The 20,233-nt window shown below is 44.9% G+C and overlaps 1 protein-coding gene across 2 annotated transcripts in view; it reads left to right on the plus strand.

Annotated features, from left to right (window-relative positions):
• LOC147456705 (dihydrolipoyllysine-residue acetyltransferase component 3 of pyruvate dehydrogenase complex, mitochondrial-like) overlaps positions 1 to 20,233 on the plus strand; it is an 81,546-nt gene that overhangs the window by 14,123 nt on the left and 47,190 nt on the right. For both annotated transcript variants that reach the window (XM_086515149.1, XM_086515150.1), the window contains exons 2-5: positions 14,124 to 14,204; positions 14,390 to 14,458; positions 14,612 to 14,664; positions 14,742 to 14,816. In XM_086515149.1, coding sequence (XP_086371275.1) covers positions 14,124 to 14,204; positions 14,390 to 14,458; positions 14,612 to 14,664; positions 14,742 to 14,816 — 278 coding nt within the window. The remainder of the gene's footprint in view (positions 1 to 14,123; positions 14,205 to 14,389; positions 14,459 to 14,611; positions 14,665 to 14,741; positions 14,817 to 20,233) is intronic.

The following is a 20,233-nucleotide window of genomic DNA, read 5'->3' on the forward strand; positions in this document are numbered from 1 at the left end:
AATTTTCAGCCATGGAAATTCTTGAAGAAGGAAGAAGCATGACTCTAGAAGAAGTTGAAGCATTGAAGGAGACTCAGATGACTTTGTGTCGCTTTCGGCGCGGCCCAAAGAAGCAAACGTTGCAGACCTTTATGAAGTTCAAGTATCGCATGACCCACACATCAGAGTGGGCCGGTGAAGAGTCCTTTCCAGGACTCCAGACGTTGTTGGCGATCTCCCTCGACGCCATATAGTTCAGTACTAGTACCTCACTTTGAATAGGAGGGGATGTCATGTGACACATCCAACCCTACGCGTCCGTGGACAAGCTACAACATGACCAGGGTTCGGTCAATCAAGTCAGTCTAGAATAGGAAGTGATCTGGCACTTTTGTGAGTCTGTTCGCAGACCGTGCATGACTAGTCACTTAGATTAGATGCATATCCTCCGGTTGCACACAGCATGATCATCAGCATTACCATCAGAATCCATCAGGGGAATTTTTCAGTGCATTAAACCTATTTTCCCTATTTTTGACATTTTTCACTTATTTATTAAGTGAATTTTGTTGGGAACTAGGTAGGGCAATTTTGCTAAGATAATATATAAGCAAACCAAAGCTAGCACTTTCTTGTAGAAGAAGAAGGAGAGCATCAGATACTGAGTGCAACAGGCCTCTGGAGAACCTTCTCAAGCAAGACAAGAACCACCCCTCAACCTGGCGTTTTCCCTCACCTCAGCCCTTCAGCGTTTTCAGCCTTGTACCTTGGCGATTTCAGTAGGGTAATTCAGCCAGCAAAGGGGCAGCCTTCTCAGCGTTTTACAGCAGCCATCTAGCGTTTTTCAGCATTGAAGAGCTGCTAGCGTTTTTAGATTTAGACCATCTGCTGCCAGCGTTTTTGGTTCAGCCATATCGCCTTGCAGATCAGCCCCAAGATCAGCCAGCCATTGCCCCTTTGATGCAGACCCGTGCCGCATCGGTACCATCGCGAAGAACCCCCGGACAGCCCTAGCGTTTTTTGCATTTACCTGCAAATCTGCCAGCGTTTTCTGAATTCAGCCCTTAGCCTCTATGAACCGCCCATTTCCGAAGCACATCCTCACCGCGAGAGCTTGCCGTGGACGGTTCTGCAACGGACAGTTTTCAGCCATACAACAGTCCACCATTTTCAGATTGAGACCTCAGAACAGTCAGTGTTTTTGCATGCATTTACTGCCCTTGGCGACGGCAGCAGATCAGCCTCGTGTTGGTGCGACAGTTGCAGATTCACAGCACTCAGATTTCAGCATTAGCCTGGTCCTCGTCGTCCACACCGTCGGCCTCGACATAGCCCCATTAGATTTGCATCAGCATCTTGTACCAGATTGTGCAATCAATAGTAGACCACTCTCGCCATCGAGAGTGGGGCCTTCGGAGGAGGGTTTTACAACGTCTCTGGTGTTGTATTTTCTTCTCTCTCTATCTCTCAGTCTCATGCACCTTCACGCACAGTGTCCATTCACTTTGTTTGTGTCCATTGCACTCTCTCACTAAAGGAATGGAAGGCTCTCCCTTCCGTAAGTAAAAAGGAACCTTGAGCACAGTTCGGAGCACTCATCTTGAGCAAAGTTCAACATTCACTTTGGTTGCACCTTACAACGTTGGCATGCTGACATGGTAGACTTATATGGATTTCCGCGTTTTACTCGAACGGCTAATTGCTGACGTGGCAGAGCTGTACGGATTTTGCTTTTGCGTTGACAGCTTTTGGGCATTTGCTTTTGGACTAGATGCTTTTTGAGTTTATAGCTTTTCATAGGCCAAGGGCCTTTAAATATGAGCCAAGGGCTCGTTCTCTGGCATGCTCTGCGTGAGGTTCGGAGATGGAGTATCGGCGATGCACTGAGTTCAACAATATAAAGAAATACTGAAAGGGGTGCCAAGGTTTGGAGCCAGTGCTCTCTGGGGTGGAACTCCGCCACTCCCTGTCTCGTGTTTCGTGCATCTCTTTCAGTTCAATTCTTATTTGAAGTGCTTAAAGTTGTTCAGGGTTGGCCCGTGGTGCCTGTCTCGTGACAGAAAAGTTGCAAGACGTTACTGGTGAAGTTCAAAAACTATCCACCTATGGATGCAAAGTGGATGGAAGAAAGTGAACCTTGCAGTTTTACCTTGAAGCTTTCGGTTTACAACCCACGTATTCTCCAACTCAGATCACTTCAGTAGAGCAAAGGTCAAAGGGTTTGACATGTGCTCAAAAAAGGGGTGATGATAGAGCTAGCACTTCACATGTACTTAAGGATTCAATGCAATAGAAGTGTACATTGTTTGACAAAAGTATGACGGTCTCATTAAGTCATTTGTACACATGTTTGACAGTTTTTCTTGCGGATACATGCGATGATAAATGGGTGCTTACCACATTAAATCATCTATGGCATGTATATATGGCATGCAATGGAGGACGTTTGCGATTTTAAGAGGGGGGTATGTCACGAGATTGTGATAACCACTATAGATATTTGTTGGTTTCTTTTCCTTGATTTTTATTTAATTTTTGGGACCCTCTTATTAAAATTACAAATGCCGAGACATTGCATGGCCAATGTGAAATGGCCATGGCCGAGAGTTTAAGCCGCAATTAGGAAGGGCAGGTCGTCACGAGATGGTCCCCGGCTAGTTGGCACTGAAATCCGAGGAGTAAAAGGATGTCTAAGCTTAGTTCAAAGTCATTTAGGCCCCTCGATAGGACTTTATAAGTTGGTGGGTACTAGGAATTAATCCAAAAGGAGCAGACTGGACACATGGCAGTAGGAGATCAATCTGCAGGTCAATTCTCACTCCAGAAGGTCTCATCCAAGAGGGGGTGCCCAATATGAGGCTGGGAAAGCTGATTATTATCTGACACATAGCATCTCAACAGATCTAAGACAATAGAATTAGCCTCTTCTGATTGTCCATTAGCTTGTGGATGAAATGAGGAGGAAAACTTGAGCGTCGTGCCATGTTTTCAAATAAGCCTCAGGCTCGTCATACAAGGATCATGATCACTGACAATAGACTGTGGCATACCATGGTACTTAAAACACATTGTACATAAACAATCGTGCCATCTTGATGAGATTTTATCTTCTTCTTGATAGGAATAAAATGGGCTTGCTTGATGAACCTGCAATTAGTGGTCCATATACCATCATTCCCTGTCGGCGTTCTTGGAAGATCAAAGATAAAATCCATAGCAATACTTTCCCATTGCTTATTTGGAATAGGTAGTGGCTGTAACAACCCTGGTGCTTGACCTTTTGGCAAATCACGCATGCTTGCACAAAGGCATCCACATCTCTCCTCAAAGTAGGCCAATAGAAGAATGTCTTGACCGCTTTCATTGTCGCATCTATACCACGATGCCCTCCATACGGTGGGACATGGCTTTCTACCATAAGTTTATGTCACAATGGCCTAGTGACGTAGTCTGCCATGCATCATCATAAAACCGTCCCTGAGGAGATAGTGCTCATAACATTGCCCATCTTGCAAGTGTTCAAAGATCCTTAGCATACTGTTGCTTCACATCATCAAGCTCATGATGATAAGGAATTGACACAGTTGAAATTTGTGGCTTTCTTGATAACGCATCAGCCACAACATTCTTCTTGCCTTCCACGTACACAATTTGATAGTGGAACATATAGAGAATGTTTGCCCATCGGATATGCTTTTCGGATAACTTTGACTGTGTCAAGAAGTATCGCAAGGTCTGATGGTCTGTTTGGACAACAAAATCAGCACCTAGCAGATTGTGTTTCCCACTTGAAAGTGCATGAATCACGGCCAATAGCTCTTTCTCATAGTTGCATAGTCTTTTCTGGCCCTTGCAAGATCTTGCTTTCATAAGCTACTACCCGACCATCTTGCATCACGCATCACACTGGACCACAAATGACTTCTTGAGATCTGGTAAGACAAGAACAGGATTCGAAGTCATCTTTTCCTTTAAGAGATTTAAAGCTGAAATCTCTTTTTGTGTCCACTTGAAATTGACCTCTTTCTTTTGCAGAGCATGTAGGGTGAAGCAATCTCGGCAAAGTTCCTGATAAACCTTCTGTAGTAAGAGCATAGGCTCAAGAAGCTACGGACATCATGCACAGTCTTCAAATCTGGCCATGTCCTGATTGCTTCAACGTTGGTAGGATCCATTCGGACACCATCCTTTGACACTATGTGGCTAAGAAAGTTAATCTCTTCCAAGAAGAATTCACTTTTCTTAGGATTGACAAGCAACTTGTGATTGTGTAGCTCTTGGAACACAATGGTCAAATGATGCCTATGGTCCTCTTCATTCTTTGAATAGATTATCATGTCGTCAAAGAATGTGCCAACAAACTTTTGATGTGGGCGGAAAATGTTACAGACTTGGACACCCCAAGTCGGAAATCTGGCACGACACACGAGAGAATCACTTAAAAGACTTCACAAAAACTTTATCACAGTTCAGCTAGGCCCCTGCGTCTGCCTCACTTGCGTTAGTTCTCTCCATCTCTCTGCTAGTGTTCTTGCCCTTTTGCCAAAGGGTCCCCCCCCCCCCCCGCTTTCTCTCTCTGTCTCTCTCTCTCTTTTTTTTTTTTTTTGGAAAAGTCAGGGCTGTGTATTACTGAGTACAATATAATCTCCAGCGGATGCCAAAAAAAGCCTATCACGTGGGTGTACAAGCTGAATGTAAGGGTGATAGCCACTATAGTGACAACTCTACTAGAACAATCTCATGGTGGTCTATATGATGAGTGGAGGAGAAACCACTGAGGAGGTGGATAATGCTATATAATCTGTCCACCTGTAAGTGTGAAGAAGAGTGGAGATCGAGCCCAACGCCGAAGGAAGTCAAATCGACGAGCCTCGGCTGCTCTAGATGTACCTGAGGAAGAATCCCACTGCCAAATGAGGGTGTGAATGATGTCCAACCAAATGGCAGTGAGGGTATCCGGAAGGAGCTGTGGAGCCGCACTGAGAATGTGAAGACAACGAGCTCTCCAAACATTCCATAGTGCAATGCTAGTGATAACCGAGAAGATTTCATCACGCGTCTGAGGATCCCCCTGCCAAGCAATCTGTGGTAACATAGCCAAAGTCCCTCGCCGATAACCAGTCGAGTTAAGCATAAGAGCTGGATCTGTGTCTGAGCCCTCGTAGAAAAGATGCAGTCCGGACATCGGCATCAACCAGGAGACAGATCCCCAAGTGAGAAATCCATGCTGAACTCCAGCTGTGCTCAGTAAAGAGCAAACTTCTAGCCACACTACATGAGAAGACGAGCATGACCAAAGATAGTGTGCAGGTGACTCGGGGAGTCGCAAAGGACAGCGAGTACATAACGGATCGTGACCCATAGAAGCTAGCCAAGTCCCAACTGGAAGTCCTGCATGTGCAATCATCCACATGAAAAAAGAAATACGGCGAGCCACATGTAAATCTCAGATGGCTGACCAAAACTGCTGTAGATAGGCATGGGAGAGACCTGACTGTAACCAGAAACGCATACGAGTGGGCTGCTCTGGTTGCTGTCTCATCAATGCAAATCTTCCAATTCTGACAGTGTACTCAAAGAATGATACATGTGCACCGGTGGGGTTAGGGTGAGGCCAATGCCACTCTCCTGGGTCCCAATAAAGCTGAGATAGGGCACGACCCTCCCACACCCAAAGCCTCCAAAGTGCAGCATCAGCGGAAGCGAAACGGGGGTCAACACGACGACGCGTCCCGCGGGAGCCAACTACTCGTATGGCCTCCCATTGAGCGCCGCTGTAGAGAAGGTGCGGAGAGGTGGTAGCATATGTCAATCTAGCATGCATCCCCGGAGAGTAGTCAGTCTCAACTGTGAACAGCATGGTGTCAAAACGAACTAATAAGAGAGTGCTCTGAGCAAAGAGGCCTTCCCAGCCACAATGTGGAGGTATCTGAACCGTGCCTCGCATGACTGCGTCCCAGTGTGAAGGAATGGCGGAGTCAATCTCAAGCAGTCTGTGTGTTACCCCGCGACCAATATCATAATGGTCTGCCACAAAATCTGCATCCAGCATACGTGTCTCATGAAACAACCGCATAGAGGCAGCAGGGCCAGTGTCCCAAGCAGCCCAATCAATGTGAGTCCTCTCTCCAAGCTGACGGGGTGGATTAACCGAAGAATCAAGAACTGCATCATTCCAAATGAGAGGTTGGTGTTCAATCTCTTCACGGCATGAGGAAGGTGAGCGTATGATAGCTCGCCGCATGGATACCCAAATCTGAAGGAGTGAGCGGATGAAGGGTGAGAGAGTGCTGGTGCACAAGGGGACATCCGTAAAGAGAAAACGATACCCTGTTTGCCAAGTATGGCCATCTCTAGTGCCGAGACGTGGAGTTGCTGTGGAAAGAGCGGCCTGAAGAAGCATCTTCCAAGGTTCTTGGCCGGGAAAGAGACCCCGAACGATAAGCTTGGTAAGAAGGGCGCGGCTCTGTAATTCTGGATCAATAATGCCAAGGCCGCCTGCTGACCTAGGACGAATAATCGTGGATCAGTGAACTCGAGCACGAGTATCAGTAGTCCCATCTGTGCCACTCCATAAAAAGTTCCGCACGAGTCTGCGTAGCTGAGCTATCACACCAGAATGTAGCATCCAACAGGAGGCCGTATACCATACTGTAGCCAGAATGACCTGGTTGGCGACCAATGCACGGCCAGCCAACGACAGATGACGTGAAGACCAATGACATAGCTTCCTGCGAATAGACTGTAGTACGGGTGCAAAGTGCTGCTGTGAGGAAACGTCTAATCCAACGTGAAAGCCAAGATATCTGCATGTCTAACCCGGCTGTAGCCATGTGAAACCATCAGTCACCCCCCAAGTAGGTATGTCATCACTGCCAACCAGTAACCCATAGGATTTATGCCAGTTAATGCGTGCACCACTGGCCATGCAAAAAACCTCCAGGGCCTCCAGCATGGCATCAAGAGCTGCGAGCAAATAGCGCAACATCAGCATAGTGTCATGAGCAAACTCCTGATCGATAAGGTCCGGAGTTGAAGGTACTGGCATGGTCAATCCACGAAATGCAGGACTCTACGCTCGAAGAAAGTCGGACATAGTCTCTCCTACAAACAGATACAGATATGCTGCTAAAGGACATCCCTGACGGATAGATCGAGAGAGCTCGAAACTGCGACTGACACGACCACCAATAGTAATAGCACTGCTGGTAGTTCTGAAGAGAGCGGAAATGCCTGAGATCCATGACGAAGGGAAACCCATCCTGGCTAATGATCCTTCAAGAAATTCCCACTCAACACGATCGTATGCTTTCTCGAAGTCAAGGATGAAAAAAGCGAGAGGTTCAGAATGTAAAGAATGAGGATGCAAGAGAGCTACACAAGACAAGCACAAAGCACACAGAGATGGAAAGCTTCTTCTTCTTCTTCACAGAAAAGAGAGTACAAAATGACTAAGTGCTAAAGCTGAAAAGTAACACATATGAACATGCGGTCACTAAGTGTGAACTCGCTAGAAGCGTACTAGGCTGGCACTATAAGTGTAGTCCAGCTGTAGAATCACTGGCAGAGATCCCCCGTGTCGGTCACCTAACGCGCCAGTGAGTAAATGCCGTAAGCGGCCAAGACCCGTAGTGGATGCCAGCTCAAGGTGTAGAGCTCGACATCTCAACACTCCCCCTCGAGCTCTGCATGTCGTAGAGTCCAAGCATAGTCCGGAAACGTCGAAGCTTCTTAGCTCCGAGGGCCTTGGTAAAGATATCTGCTATCTGCTCCTCTGTGCTGACGTAGACCAAGTCGATGTCGCCCGCCAACACTCGCTCTCAAACGTAGTGGTAATGGACCTCTATGTGTTTGATCCTAGCATGGAACACTGGGTTCCTAGCCAACTGCATGTTGCTGAGGTTGTCACAATGAATGACAATCTGCTGGTCCACCTGCACTCCCAAGTCCTCAAGTAATGTGCGTAGCCAAGCTACCTCGCACGCCGCAACTGCTGCACCTCTGTACTCGGCCTCTGTGCTCGATAAAGCAACCGTAGGTTGCTTTTTGCTGCTCCAAGTAACAACAACACTCCCAAAAGAGAACATGAAGCCACTCGTAGATCTCCTATCAACAATGCTACCTGCCCAATCTGCATCTGTATACCCATACAATGCTAATGGTGCATCTGCTGCATAGAACAATGCGTAGTCAAGAGTCCCTTGCACATACCTAAGTGTGCGTCGTACTCCATCCAAATGTGGCTTCCTCGGAAGCTGCATGAACTGACTCTCCAAGCCTACTGTGTAGCTTAAGTCTGGTCTCGTGATAGTCAAGTAGATTAGACTATCCACCATCTTCCTGTACATATTGACATTCTCAACAACATCACCCTTCTCTGCACTCAGCTTTGTATTCACATCCAAGGGAATAGAAATTGGCTTACAATCAGCCATACCATACTTTGACAACATGTCCAAAGCATACTGTCTCTGTGATAGCCATACACCCTCTGGAGTCCTGATCACCTCAATGCCAAGAAAGTAGCGCAACTCGCCCAAATCTTTCATTTCAAACTCCTGTTTGAGAAGACCCTTCACATGGTCAATCTCCATAGCATTGTCACCAACAATAATAAGGTCATCTACATATATGGTAATGACCACAATCCCCACATCACTCACGTACATAGAGTGAATGATCAGCATGAGCTCTCCTAAAACCAATACTGACAAGATACTTGGCAATCCTGTCATACCATGCTCTAGAGCCCTGCTTCAAACCATACAAAGCTTTGAGAAGTCTGCATACATAATCTGGGTAACCTGGATCGACATAACCTGGTGGCTGACCCATATACACTTCCTCTTGCAACTCACCATTCAAGAAGGCATTCTTTACATCCATTTGATGCATAATCCATCCTCTGCTATGACAACTCTCACAGTCGTCATCTTTGCTACTGGAGCAAAGGTCTCCTCATAGTCTATGCCATACGTCTGTGCATAACCCTTTGCGACCAGCCTTGCCTTGTCAATGTTACCATCAGCCTTATGCTTGGTTTTATACACCCATTTACAGCCAATAGCTTTCTTGCCACTTGGCAATGGCATCAACTCCCATGTGTCGTTTGCTTCCAATGCAGCCATCTCTTCATTCATTGCATCATCCCAATGCACATTTCCAACTGCATCCTCAAAACATGTGGGCTCCACATCCTGTATCACCTTAGCCATGTAGGCTTGGTGATGCGCTAGATACCCATCATAAGTCAATTTTTGAACTGGGTTTCTACTCTATTAGATCTGCGCGGTCCTGGGTCACTCCTTTGTCCTCTAGCATCTTCTTGTACTTTCCTTACACCAGGTGTCCTGACAACCGGAATTCCAAATTCCTCATCAAGACTTTGTTCAGAACCATCTGAATCCATGTCTACATGTGAAAAACCTGATGATGCATCAGCCATAAAGGGAGGTTCATCAACCTTTTCCTTTCCTTTTCGTGATACATTCCCTGTACCTGTTGGTGGAGTAACTTGCATACGTAGTCTATCATTCAATGGTTTCTCAACAGAGCCACGAGAAGAGGACTCTTGTGGTCCACTCAAAACCTGTGACTGTGGCCTCACATTTTGTACAACCACATCATCTTTTACATCAGCCCCAATAGTGCCATGTGCATTATTGCACCAGCTGCTCATCTCATCAAAGACTACATCTCTGCTCACTCGTAATTCTTGTGTAGTAGGATTGTAGCACCTGTACCCCTTTTGTTCAAGGGAATATCCCACAAGAATACATTTCTCTACTTTAGGATCCAATTTCCTACGCAACTCATCTGGTACATGCACGTAAGCTATGCAGCCAAACACTTTCAAGTGTGCCAAATCAGGCTTTGTACCTGTAAACTTTTCCTCAGGTGTTACATCATGCACCGCAGCTGAAGGTGTCCTGTTTATAATGTACACAGCTGTATTTACGGCTTCAGCCCAGAAATAATGAGGCATGTTCTTCTCATTCATCAATGCACGTGCAACCTCTGCAATGTGCCTGTTTTTCCTTTCTGCGACCCCATTCTGTTGTGGAGTATATCTGCATGTAAACTGCCTGCGTATACCATGCATTCGCAGAAAATCTGAAAAATCATTGGAGAAGTACTCTCCCCCTCCATCTGACCTCAATGTCTTGATTTGCATATCTGTCTCCTTCTCAATCATGACTTTGAAGTCTTGAAAGTGACCAAACACTTCACTTTTGTTACGCATGAAGTAGACCCATACTTTCCTTGTATGGTCATCAATGAAAGAGACATAATACCTGCAACCATGTATACTTGCAGTATCGGTTGGACCCCAAACATCTGTGTGCACCACCTCAAGTGGCTTTTTACATACATTGCGCTCATGTGGAAATGAGCCCTTTGACTGTTTTCCAAATTGGCATGCTGCACACACTTTATGCATACCATCCACCTTGAATTTGGGCAAACCTTTTACAATCTGTTTTGATTGCATGCTGCGCAATCTCTGCTCATTGACATGGCCAATGCGTTTGTGCCAAATGTCAACATCAGCCACAACACCTGTGCCCTGTGCAAATAATGCAGCTTTTACCTCAGGCATGTCTACATTCAGCGTAAACATTCTGTCCACACATTTGCCCTCTGTGATCAGCTTACAGCCATTCTGGAAATCTTCTACATAACAGTCATTTGGATTGAAGCGAACCTGCAAACCCTGCTCAACCATTTGTCCAACTGAAACAAGATTCTTTGTAATGTTTGGGACATGAAGTACATCTGCTAAGTGCTTTGATTTCCCACTCTTCGTATTTAGAGGTATGTCCCCTACATGAGCAATGCGGTGAGCTGTGTCATCTCCTGTCTGCACATAGCCTGACACATCTGGTTTGCGCATATCTCTAAACCACTCTCCACGAGACGTCATGTGATTAGAGGCACCTGAATCCACATACCAAACATCATCTTGGGTGGAATTCTCTGCAGTCATTGTATTCATTACATGCTGCATAACAAACATGCGCTCGTTTTTGCTGTCATCTGCATCTCTGCTAGTAGATGCATAGTTGCCCTGTTCTCTCTTTCCACTTGTTTTTCCCTTTGGACAATCACGTGACATGTGACCTCTTTCACCACAAGTCCAACATTCTCTGCTATCTGGAGTATGTTGCTGCCTGCTTGATCCTGCACCACGTCCTCTTTGACTCCGCTTGCCTTGAGACTGGTTTCCCCTGCCACCTGTATTGTTTTGATTTGATTGGCTTTCCAGAAATTGGCCCCTGCAACCCCTTGGGCCTCGACCACGACCTCTACCTCTACCTCTGTTAGAGTTAGAATAGAAGGCCTGTTCAGAATTATTTCTGCCATGAGAAGAAGATGTGTCAAGGTTTGCCATGAGAAGAAGATGTGTCAAGGTTCTTCTCCTCAAGAATAAGCATAGAAATCAAATCTTGGAACACGGGGATGTCGTCTCTTGTATTCATGGAAGACCTAAAATGTACATACTCATCTCCTAGACCATCCAAGCATGCACGGACAATGTCATCGTCTTCCACTGAGACTTTAATAGATCCAAGAGCCTCAATGATACTCTTGATCTTCAAAGCATAATCATTGATGGAGAGGTTGTTCCTCTTAATCTGATTTAGCTCCGACTTTAGTTGAAGCTTCTTGGCCTTGGTGTTCACCTCGAACACTCTGCCTAAGTTTCTCCATGCAATGGCGGGGGTTTCAGCATCCTGTAGATAGCCCATCATGCCATCTGTGATGCTCATAGAAAGCCAATACATCACTTTGCTTTGGCCTTGTTGCCAGTCCCTCAAAGCTTTCCTTTGTTCTGCTGTAGCATTTGCCTCGAGAATCTCTGGTTCCTTTTCATTGTCTCCTTCTACATAGTCCCAATAACCTTTTCCTTTTAGGAAATTTGTTATTCTGAACTTCCATGCAGGGTAGTTATTTTTCTCAAGCTTCTCAGTAACAATCTGACTGAAACCGTCAGACATCTTGAAGCACTAAGACAAAATAGCGGCAATCTGCAAAAACTTGCAAATCTGTTGAACCTGCTATCGTGGTACCTGTAACGCTTTCTACACTCAACGAGTGTCCACAATCAAGCGTACATACAACCACTGTACTTGTACAGTAAATCTCTGTATACTGCACTTTGCAGACCTGTTGAGAAACTTGTGCGAAAAATCCCTAAAATTTTTTTCGCTGCGCGAGGCGCCTTCGGTATCTGGTCGTGGATTGCGAACGAAGGGATTGTCATGCTCTTGCTCTCTTAGCCTCTCTTGCCTGCACCAGGCTCTGATACCATGTAAAGAATGAGGATGCAAGAGAGCTACACAAGCACAAAGCACACAGAGATGGAAAGCTTCTTCTTCTTCTTCACAGAAAAGAGAGTACAAAATGACTAAGTGCTAAAGCTGAAAAGTAGCACATATGAACATGCGGTCACTAAGTGTGAACTCGCTAGAAGCGTACTAGGCTGGCACTATAAGTGTAGTCCAGCTGTAGAATCACTGGCAGAGATCCCCCGTGTCGGTCACCTAACGCGCCAGTGAGTAAATGCCGTAAGCGGCCAAGACCCGTAGTGGATGCCAGCTCAAGGTGTAGAGCTCGACATCTCAACACAGAAGATGATCTGGCCCACTCTACTGCCTCATAAAAAGTGAAGATATTATCCAGTATGCATCGATCCATGACAAAGCCTGTCTGAGAAGAATGAATAATATCTGGTAAGAACGGTCGCAAGCGATGGCTGATCAGTAACGCTAATATCTTATAGACCGAAGGGAGTAGGGTAATAGGTCTCCACTGACGGAGCTGTGTGGTGTCACCCCCTTTCGGAATAAGAGATATGAGACCTGAACAAAGATCCGGATGCATATAACCTGATGCAAAGATATCCTGACAACCACGAAGCAGTGGTATTTGCAATACATCCCAATAGGTCAAAAAGAAAGCTCTAGTGAGGCCATCCTCGCTTGGACAGGAAGATGGGTCTAGACTCTCGATAGCAGCATAAAGCTTTGCAAGTGTGAATGGAGCCAACAAGATCTCTGCCATAGTGTCTGTACAACGACGTCGGGTGTGATGCCATATCTGCTCACGGGCATGTGAAACCTCAGTAGTGCATACATCAGCAGTGAACAATGCCTCAAAATAATCTGCAGACATATCAAGAATAACATCAGGATGCATATGAAGTGTTCCCTGAGCATCGCACAAAGTCCGAAGGGTGGTGCCAAGAGGGCGCTCTTTATGCGCAGCGAAGAAGTCCTTATTCATTCGATCAGCTTTAGCTATCCAGTGAGATACTGAAGCATGATGAGTGAACTCAGACCTAGCCTCCTGTACGTGACGAATTTCCTCTGTGAGCTGTGTGTGTCTAGTAGCGAGATAAGCATCCTGAGGCCATTCTTCAAGCAAGCGCTGTGTGGAACCAAGAGGAATGTGGAGGTCAGACTCGCGTACTCTCAACTGACGATGAATAGTAGCAGTTTGATCACGGCAGTAAATACTAGACTGAGTAATGCAATGGGCAAGGAACTCTCCAGGGGGACCACAATAAGAAGCACCCGTGGACCACAAGTCACGAATCTGCTGCTGCAAAACTTCAGTGGTGAGAACATTGTCAGGGATGTGGCAGCCTCGTCTCTGTGCAGAGGATATAGTGAAAGAGATAAACAATGAGATGGGTAAATGATCTGAGAGGCTGGTCCCTCGCCAAATAGTAGTAAATCCACCCAGACCTGCTGCCCAAGGGCCAATGTAAAAACGATCAAGTCGCTCTCTCTCTCTCTCTCACTCTGCATTTTTGGTGCAGTGCCCTATACTTTCTTTGGCTTCTCTTGCCTTTGGCTGATTCTCGAACACAATCTGTTAGGGACATGAGCAAAATTCTGAGTTGATCATTAGTCTATTTATTAGTGTTACTACTTTTTTCAAAGTGGCAAGGGAATATGGAATATGTTAGAATAATAAGTATTATTTGATTTAATTTTGAAGTTTCCTTTTTCAATGCCAATGCAAGAAGACAATATCTTATTCTCTATAATGTCCAAATAAACCATCTTTTTAAATATCATTTATACTGCAGGTATATCTCATTAGAGCTAATTGGGTTTTACTCGGGTTGTTTGCAGATAGAGCAAGTTCCCTCAGCTATGGAGGTCCTCGAAGTTACATTGCATATCAGAAGCTTGTTGGAACTTCAATAAACCAGGGTAGGGCTTCTATAGCTTTTCAAAATTTGCCTCCATTCTTGTTACATTTAGCGGAGTCTTTTTTTGGGTCTTCTTATTTTTTATTAGGTCCCAAGATCAAGAAAAGTTGTCAACATGTATGAGCTTACCACAGGGCTCTAAAATAAAGATAGATAAAAACGTTATTTTGTCAATCATTTTTGCAGGTGGTCATCTTCCACAGCTGCATCACAGGCAATTTCTGCTAAGTTGGAGGCACATCTCATCCACAGCAGGTGACTTAAGTTGGTTTGAGAAGTGGACAATTCGTGCATTAAATAATTTTAAAGACAAAGAGTATCTTTGCATTTAACGTAATTTTTTTTTTTTCAAAAGAATTTGATCTACTGAATGAAGACAACTGCCTTGGCTTTTGTCTTTGATTTCAGCAATGCAACATCAGGAAATTGGAATGCCTTCTCTCTCGCCCACAATGACTCAGGTTCTGCTTGGTCCTCCATTTTGCAGCTGTCTGTTGGCCTTTCTTGCAGCTTATTGCAGTCTTACTCTTTGGTATAGGGAAACATTGCAAAATGGCGCAAGAAAGAGGGAGACCAGGTTGCTCCAGGGGATGTGCTATGCGAGATTGAGACGGTAAGATTCTATCCTTTCTACTTTTGAAATCTGTGGCCAAGCATGGCTAGCTATAAAATTTTTGTCTAGATACGTGATACACTGATGATACTTGTGCTGCCGCCAAGGATGGCTAGGCTTGAAAGGTTGTCTGGATATGTATAACAATGATGGTCATTATCTTTGACAATCTGTATGCTTGTTTGTAGATCATTCTTTTATGAAACCATTGTAAGGTAATGGACTCTGGGGGAAAGACCTTGCGTCTTCAAGCATTTTGTGTAGCTGTTCCAAGTTATAACAAAAACATGAATTCTTTTTGGAGCATCCTTAAGGCCTCATCCTTGACAAACCTGTGGTTAGATATCCAAGAGTGTGGTTATTCTTTGTATAATAGTGTGCAGTATATATTGTTACTGAATGAGTACAAAATTTTTGGTTAAATATGATTGTTTCAGAAATGCCCAGTATGAAGTTTGAAGAGACTCATGAGAGAGCATTGTGGGCTTAGCTTATAAAGCTTAATTGCAAGGCTCAAAGAATATTTTGGAAAAGTGGAGAAAGAATGTGCACGTTTCTGAACCATTATCAAACCATGTGAGTCTCCGTATAAGGCACGAGAAGGGTTGTATGCGGCACAACAATGTTGCTTATCAAGCAATGTTGTCACATTCGGGGAAATTTTCAAACAGTCTCTTGAGTCCAACTTCCAAAAAAGCTGAAGGCTATGCTTGTATAGTTTTTTTGGCCTCTTTCAATTCTTGTCTTTTTACTTTTAGAAAATCTATGATATACGCCTTGAACTAGAGTATGCCAATCCAAATATCATCCATATGCCTCACATATTCCTGTTTTGGTCACTGTCAGGTGCCAAAAGCCCTGTATAAGCACCCTAAGGCTTTCCCAAGGCTCCCTTGGTGTTATCTTGCAATTTAGGTGCAAAACCCTAAACCTGCAAATAAACACAGCAGGCTGTAATTTACTGTGTTGGATTGTTTTGAGCGGAGCAAACACGTTCTTGTGTGTCTCAGGAGCTCCTGCACGCAATAGTATAGTTCCCCTAAAGTTTGGTTGAGTTTCCACACGAGAAAGTTCTCTGTTTTTGCAATTCTTCGCGATGGAACTCTGCGTATGTGTGGGGGATTAGCAATTAGCTAATCCGGTTCCTAAATAGAAGGCTCTTGCCTTGGCAAACGTGCATAGAACCCCCAGAATTGTACATGGTCATCTGAGAAGCCCAACTAGTGGGGCATTATTGTATGTGCAAAGGGGGAAGAGAGATTCACAAGAGCAAATCATCGTGCTACATGAGACAAGGGAGAAGGCAAGCTTTCCATTAAAGCTGAAAATCCACCATGAAAACTGAAAATCAGCCTCCCAGTCTCATATTGGGGGCCCCCTCTTGGGATGAGGCTTTTGGAGTGGTGTGGTGGCTTGCGGGTTGCTCTCCTATTGCCATGTGCCCAGTTTGCTCCTTTTGGTTTAATTCCTAGTACCCACCAACTTAACTGTACATAGTCATCTAAGAAGCCCAACTAGTGGGGCATTACCATATGTGCAAAGGAGAGAGAGAGAGAGAGAGAGAGAGAGAGAGAGAGAGAGAGATATTAACGTCTCGAAAGAGCCAAAATGGCCCATGAGACAAGAAACTATACATCTGGTAATACATCTCTCGTCTACTGAAATAGAAAAAAGATCTACTCAACATCATAGTGATGTTTGAGTCTACAAAGCTAAAACTAAGCCAAAACTGAGAATATGTACAAATACATGACTGATCCCATCCAAATCTGACCATCAACTTCTATCTCCCTGTCCTCTACCCCAGGATATCCCAGATGGGTAGATCCAGTATAGAGAGGCCGTTGAAAGGTGGCACTCGTCTCCGATGTCGAGCGATGATGCCTCTGATTTGGTGCAAATGGCGGGGTCTGGGTCGAGGCCCGGGTGGTCGAGGACGGCGAGTACGACCCTGTGCAGTGGCCTGATCAAGACGGACTCCTCTAGGCCTCGATGGACGTGGTCCTGGGGGTGTGGTTGTATCCATAGACGGAGAGAGAGAGCAAATCATTGGCTACATGAGACAAGGGAGAAGGCAAGCTTTCCATTAAAGCTGAACATCCACCATGAAAACTGAAAAATCAGCCTCCTAGCCCGATATTGGGCACTTCTTGGGATAAGGATTCTGGAGTGGTGTGGTGGCCTGCGGGTTGCTCTCCTACTGCCATGTGTCCAGTTTGCTCCTTTTGGTTTAATTCCTAGTACCCACCAACTTATAAAGTCCCGTCGAGGTGAGGGGCCTAAATGACTTCAACTGAGCCTAGCTACTTTTCTACTAGTTAGATCCAGTGCTGATTGACTCAACCATCTTGTGGCTGCCTGGCCTTGACTCCTACAAGTGAAACTCTTGGCCGACGGTTGTTTCACATTGGCCATGTAATGTTTGGGCATTTGTGATTTTAATAAGAGGGTCTTAAAAATTAAATAAATCAAGGGAAGGAAACCAACAACTAGTCTTGCTTGGTAGGCCTTGCTATATAACATCTATAGTATCACAAAGTGATGAGGTGGCAGAACCACCGGTATTGATGACGTGGCATGACCACCCGAGCAGGAAAGATGATCCGACAGAACTGTACAGATGCGATGACGTGGCAGTAGTACGGATTTCCGGATTTTGTGTTGACATGCTGATGTGGCAGATTGTACGGATAGTCCTGGATTTTGCGCTGACAAATTGTACGGAATTTTCATAATTTGCGTTGATTGCTTTTGGTAGATTTTGGGAACCAATCGCTTTTGGAACTTTTGCTTTTAAGTTTAAGCTTTTGGGATCAAGTTGTTTTTGGAGTTTAACTGTTTTTGGGGCTCTGCTTTTGGCATCCCTTGTAAGAATAAAAGAGCCCTAAAGGTCTCACTCTTCAAAGCAAAAGTTCCAAAAGCAACTGGTTCCCAAAATCTGCCAAAAGCAGTCAGCGCAAATTACGGAAATTCCCTTTGGTCTGTCAGCGCAAAATCCGGGATTGTCTGTACAGTCTGCCACGTCATTGCATCCGTACAATTCTGTCGGGTCATCTTTCTCGCCCAAGTGGTCATGCCACGTCATCAGTCCGAGTGGTTCTCCAAAAGCAACTGGTTCCCAAAATCTGCCAAAAGCAGTCAGCGCAAATTACGGAAATTCCGTACGGTCTGTCAGCGCAAAATCCGGGATTGTCTGTACAGTCTGCCACGTCATTGCATCCGTACAATTCTGTCGGGTCATCTTTCTCGCCCAAGTGGTCATGCCACGTCATCAGTCCGAGTGGTTCTACCACGTCATCAGTTTGTGACATATAGAATATAACAAGACTTCTAGCACTGAAGGGAACAAGAGCATAACTAATTTGGCAAGGGCGGTGCTGCGGAAAGGGATATACATTTGAAAAATGCTATAATGTTTATGGGAGGAGACAAAGTTAAGTGCATCAATTATTAGAGATTATAGGGATGGTTACATTTGAGATTACATCCAAGTGAGGTTGTACTACTATGTCTACTGATAAATGTTTCTTCTAGTATACGTGCTACATGTAAATTCTTGCAAATGGAAAGTATTTCAAAAAGAAATTTTTCATCGAATGGTTGGTAGCACAGAACGTCTGCTCGCATTTTTGAAGGTGGATGTCAAGTGCGTTTGCCTTTCTTCTTTTGTAGTTATTTCCAGTACAATGAATGGGGACAGTGATACATGTAACTTCAGCTTCTGTGTTTTGTGTTATGGCATGACAATGCATGTTTGCACCGTTTACCGCACCAATTGTCAAGTCGATGTTTTCAGTAATCATGTAGCGCACGCCAATTGCGATCGAATCCAACTTGTTGAACTTAGGGTCTAGGAGCCACTACTGAAGGACATTTATGCTACCCGCGTTTGTCTTCATTGCAACTTTTTTAACGTTAGTCTGATTGTACAACTTATTCAAGGCAAGGTTGTTATAGTGTTGGATGTCTGATCTGTGAGTATAGATTATCGTAGTAGAGTTGTTGATGTAGTCATGTACATGCGCTTCATCTATAATACATGCACTCAAGGTACAATTGATCTCATCTACGATTGGTTTTCTTTCACGAATCATGGTCAATAACTGAAGCAATTCAGGATTCGTTGCATGCCTTACAGAGCATGACATCTTGTAGAAAGTTGCATGTAGCCAGTGGACCGACCTTGTGATATGACATGTGCTACAAAGCTCTTGTGCGTGACTACAAACTGGGGGTAGTTGGGCAAAATCACCGAGCAAGAGAACACATTTGTTGCTGAAGGGGTCTGCCAATGTACTGCTTGTTACGTTGACATTTTGTCTTACGATTGTCAAAAGTCGTTTGGGTTAACATGGATAGCTCGCCTATAATTATAATATCTGCCTCTTTTATGTCTAAATATCGTTCATCGGTCTCATGAATAGAGGGGATACTGTTGATTGGTGGTTGGTATCTTGAATCGGTAATGGATTGTAGATGCAATGCTGCTAAGTCTTGTTGCTGTTGCTCCGATGGCAAAGCGCCCAACAAAAATACAGAAGTGAGGACAGTAAGAGTGTCACAAAGTGATGACGTGTCTGCCCGAGAGCATGCGGGAAACCCTAGCCCCGATTGCTGCTGAAAACCCTAATTCTGCAAACCCTAACCCTAAAACCTGCAAACCCTAAAATCTGCCAGAAACCCTAACCCTAACCCTAAAACCTAACCCTAACCTAGCAGCAGGGACAAATTTCCGGATAATGCGTTGGTATGCTGACGTGACACCGTACGGAAAAAGCGGAATTCACGGCGCTGAATTCTCAGCTTTTGGCGACGCAATTGAGGATGAGAGAGAGGGAGAAGATGCTATTTGCTTTAGTTTACCAAAACTGTGGTGTGAGAGAGAGAGAATTTTGCTTTTGATTTGGAAGCTTTTGGGGCTCTGCTTTTGGCATCCCTTGTAAAAACTTTAAATAAGTGGTTTTGGGTACACTCTGCAGAGCATCTGGACGCAGAGTCTGAGAGTGAAACCCTAACCGCTCTCTTGTACTTTTATCATTGATTAATACATAATGAAATACCGAAAGGGTCGCCAGTCTTTGGGGCCAATATCTCTAGGCACGGAACTTCACCGGGCCAGTGCAAATCTATTGTGAACTGTGAACTGTTTTGAAGTGGTTATTTGGTGCTGCTGTGATTGATTCTTGACTTGGAGTGTCCAAGTCTGTCACAGTGGTATCAGAGCACGGCCGATTTCTCTTCTACGAGAAATCCGATCCCCAATTTTTTTTTTCCACGGCACTATGGCTTCACGCAAGGATCAATCGACTCCCTCTGCATCCGGAGATGTAGGCAGGGATCACAACGAAGATTCCGGCAGAGAGTATGTCCCGCCTCGGCCTACTCAAGCGGAGCAACGAGAGATGAAGCATCGTCAA

The sequence above is a fragment of the Adiantum capillus-veneris genome, chromosome 6, assembly GCF_014529385.1.
Source record: "Adiantum capillus-veneris isolate H3 chromosome 6, ASM1452938v2, whole genome shotgun sequence".
NCBI classification, from domain to species: domain Eukaryota; kingdom Viridiplantae; phylum Streptophyta; class Polypodiopsida; order Polypodiales; family Pteridaceae; genus Adiantum; species Adiantum capillus-veneris.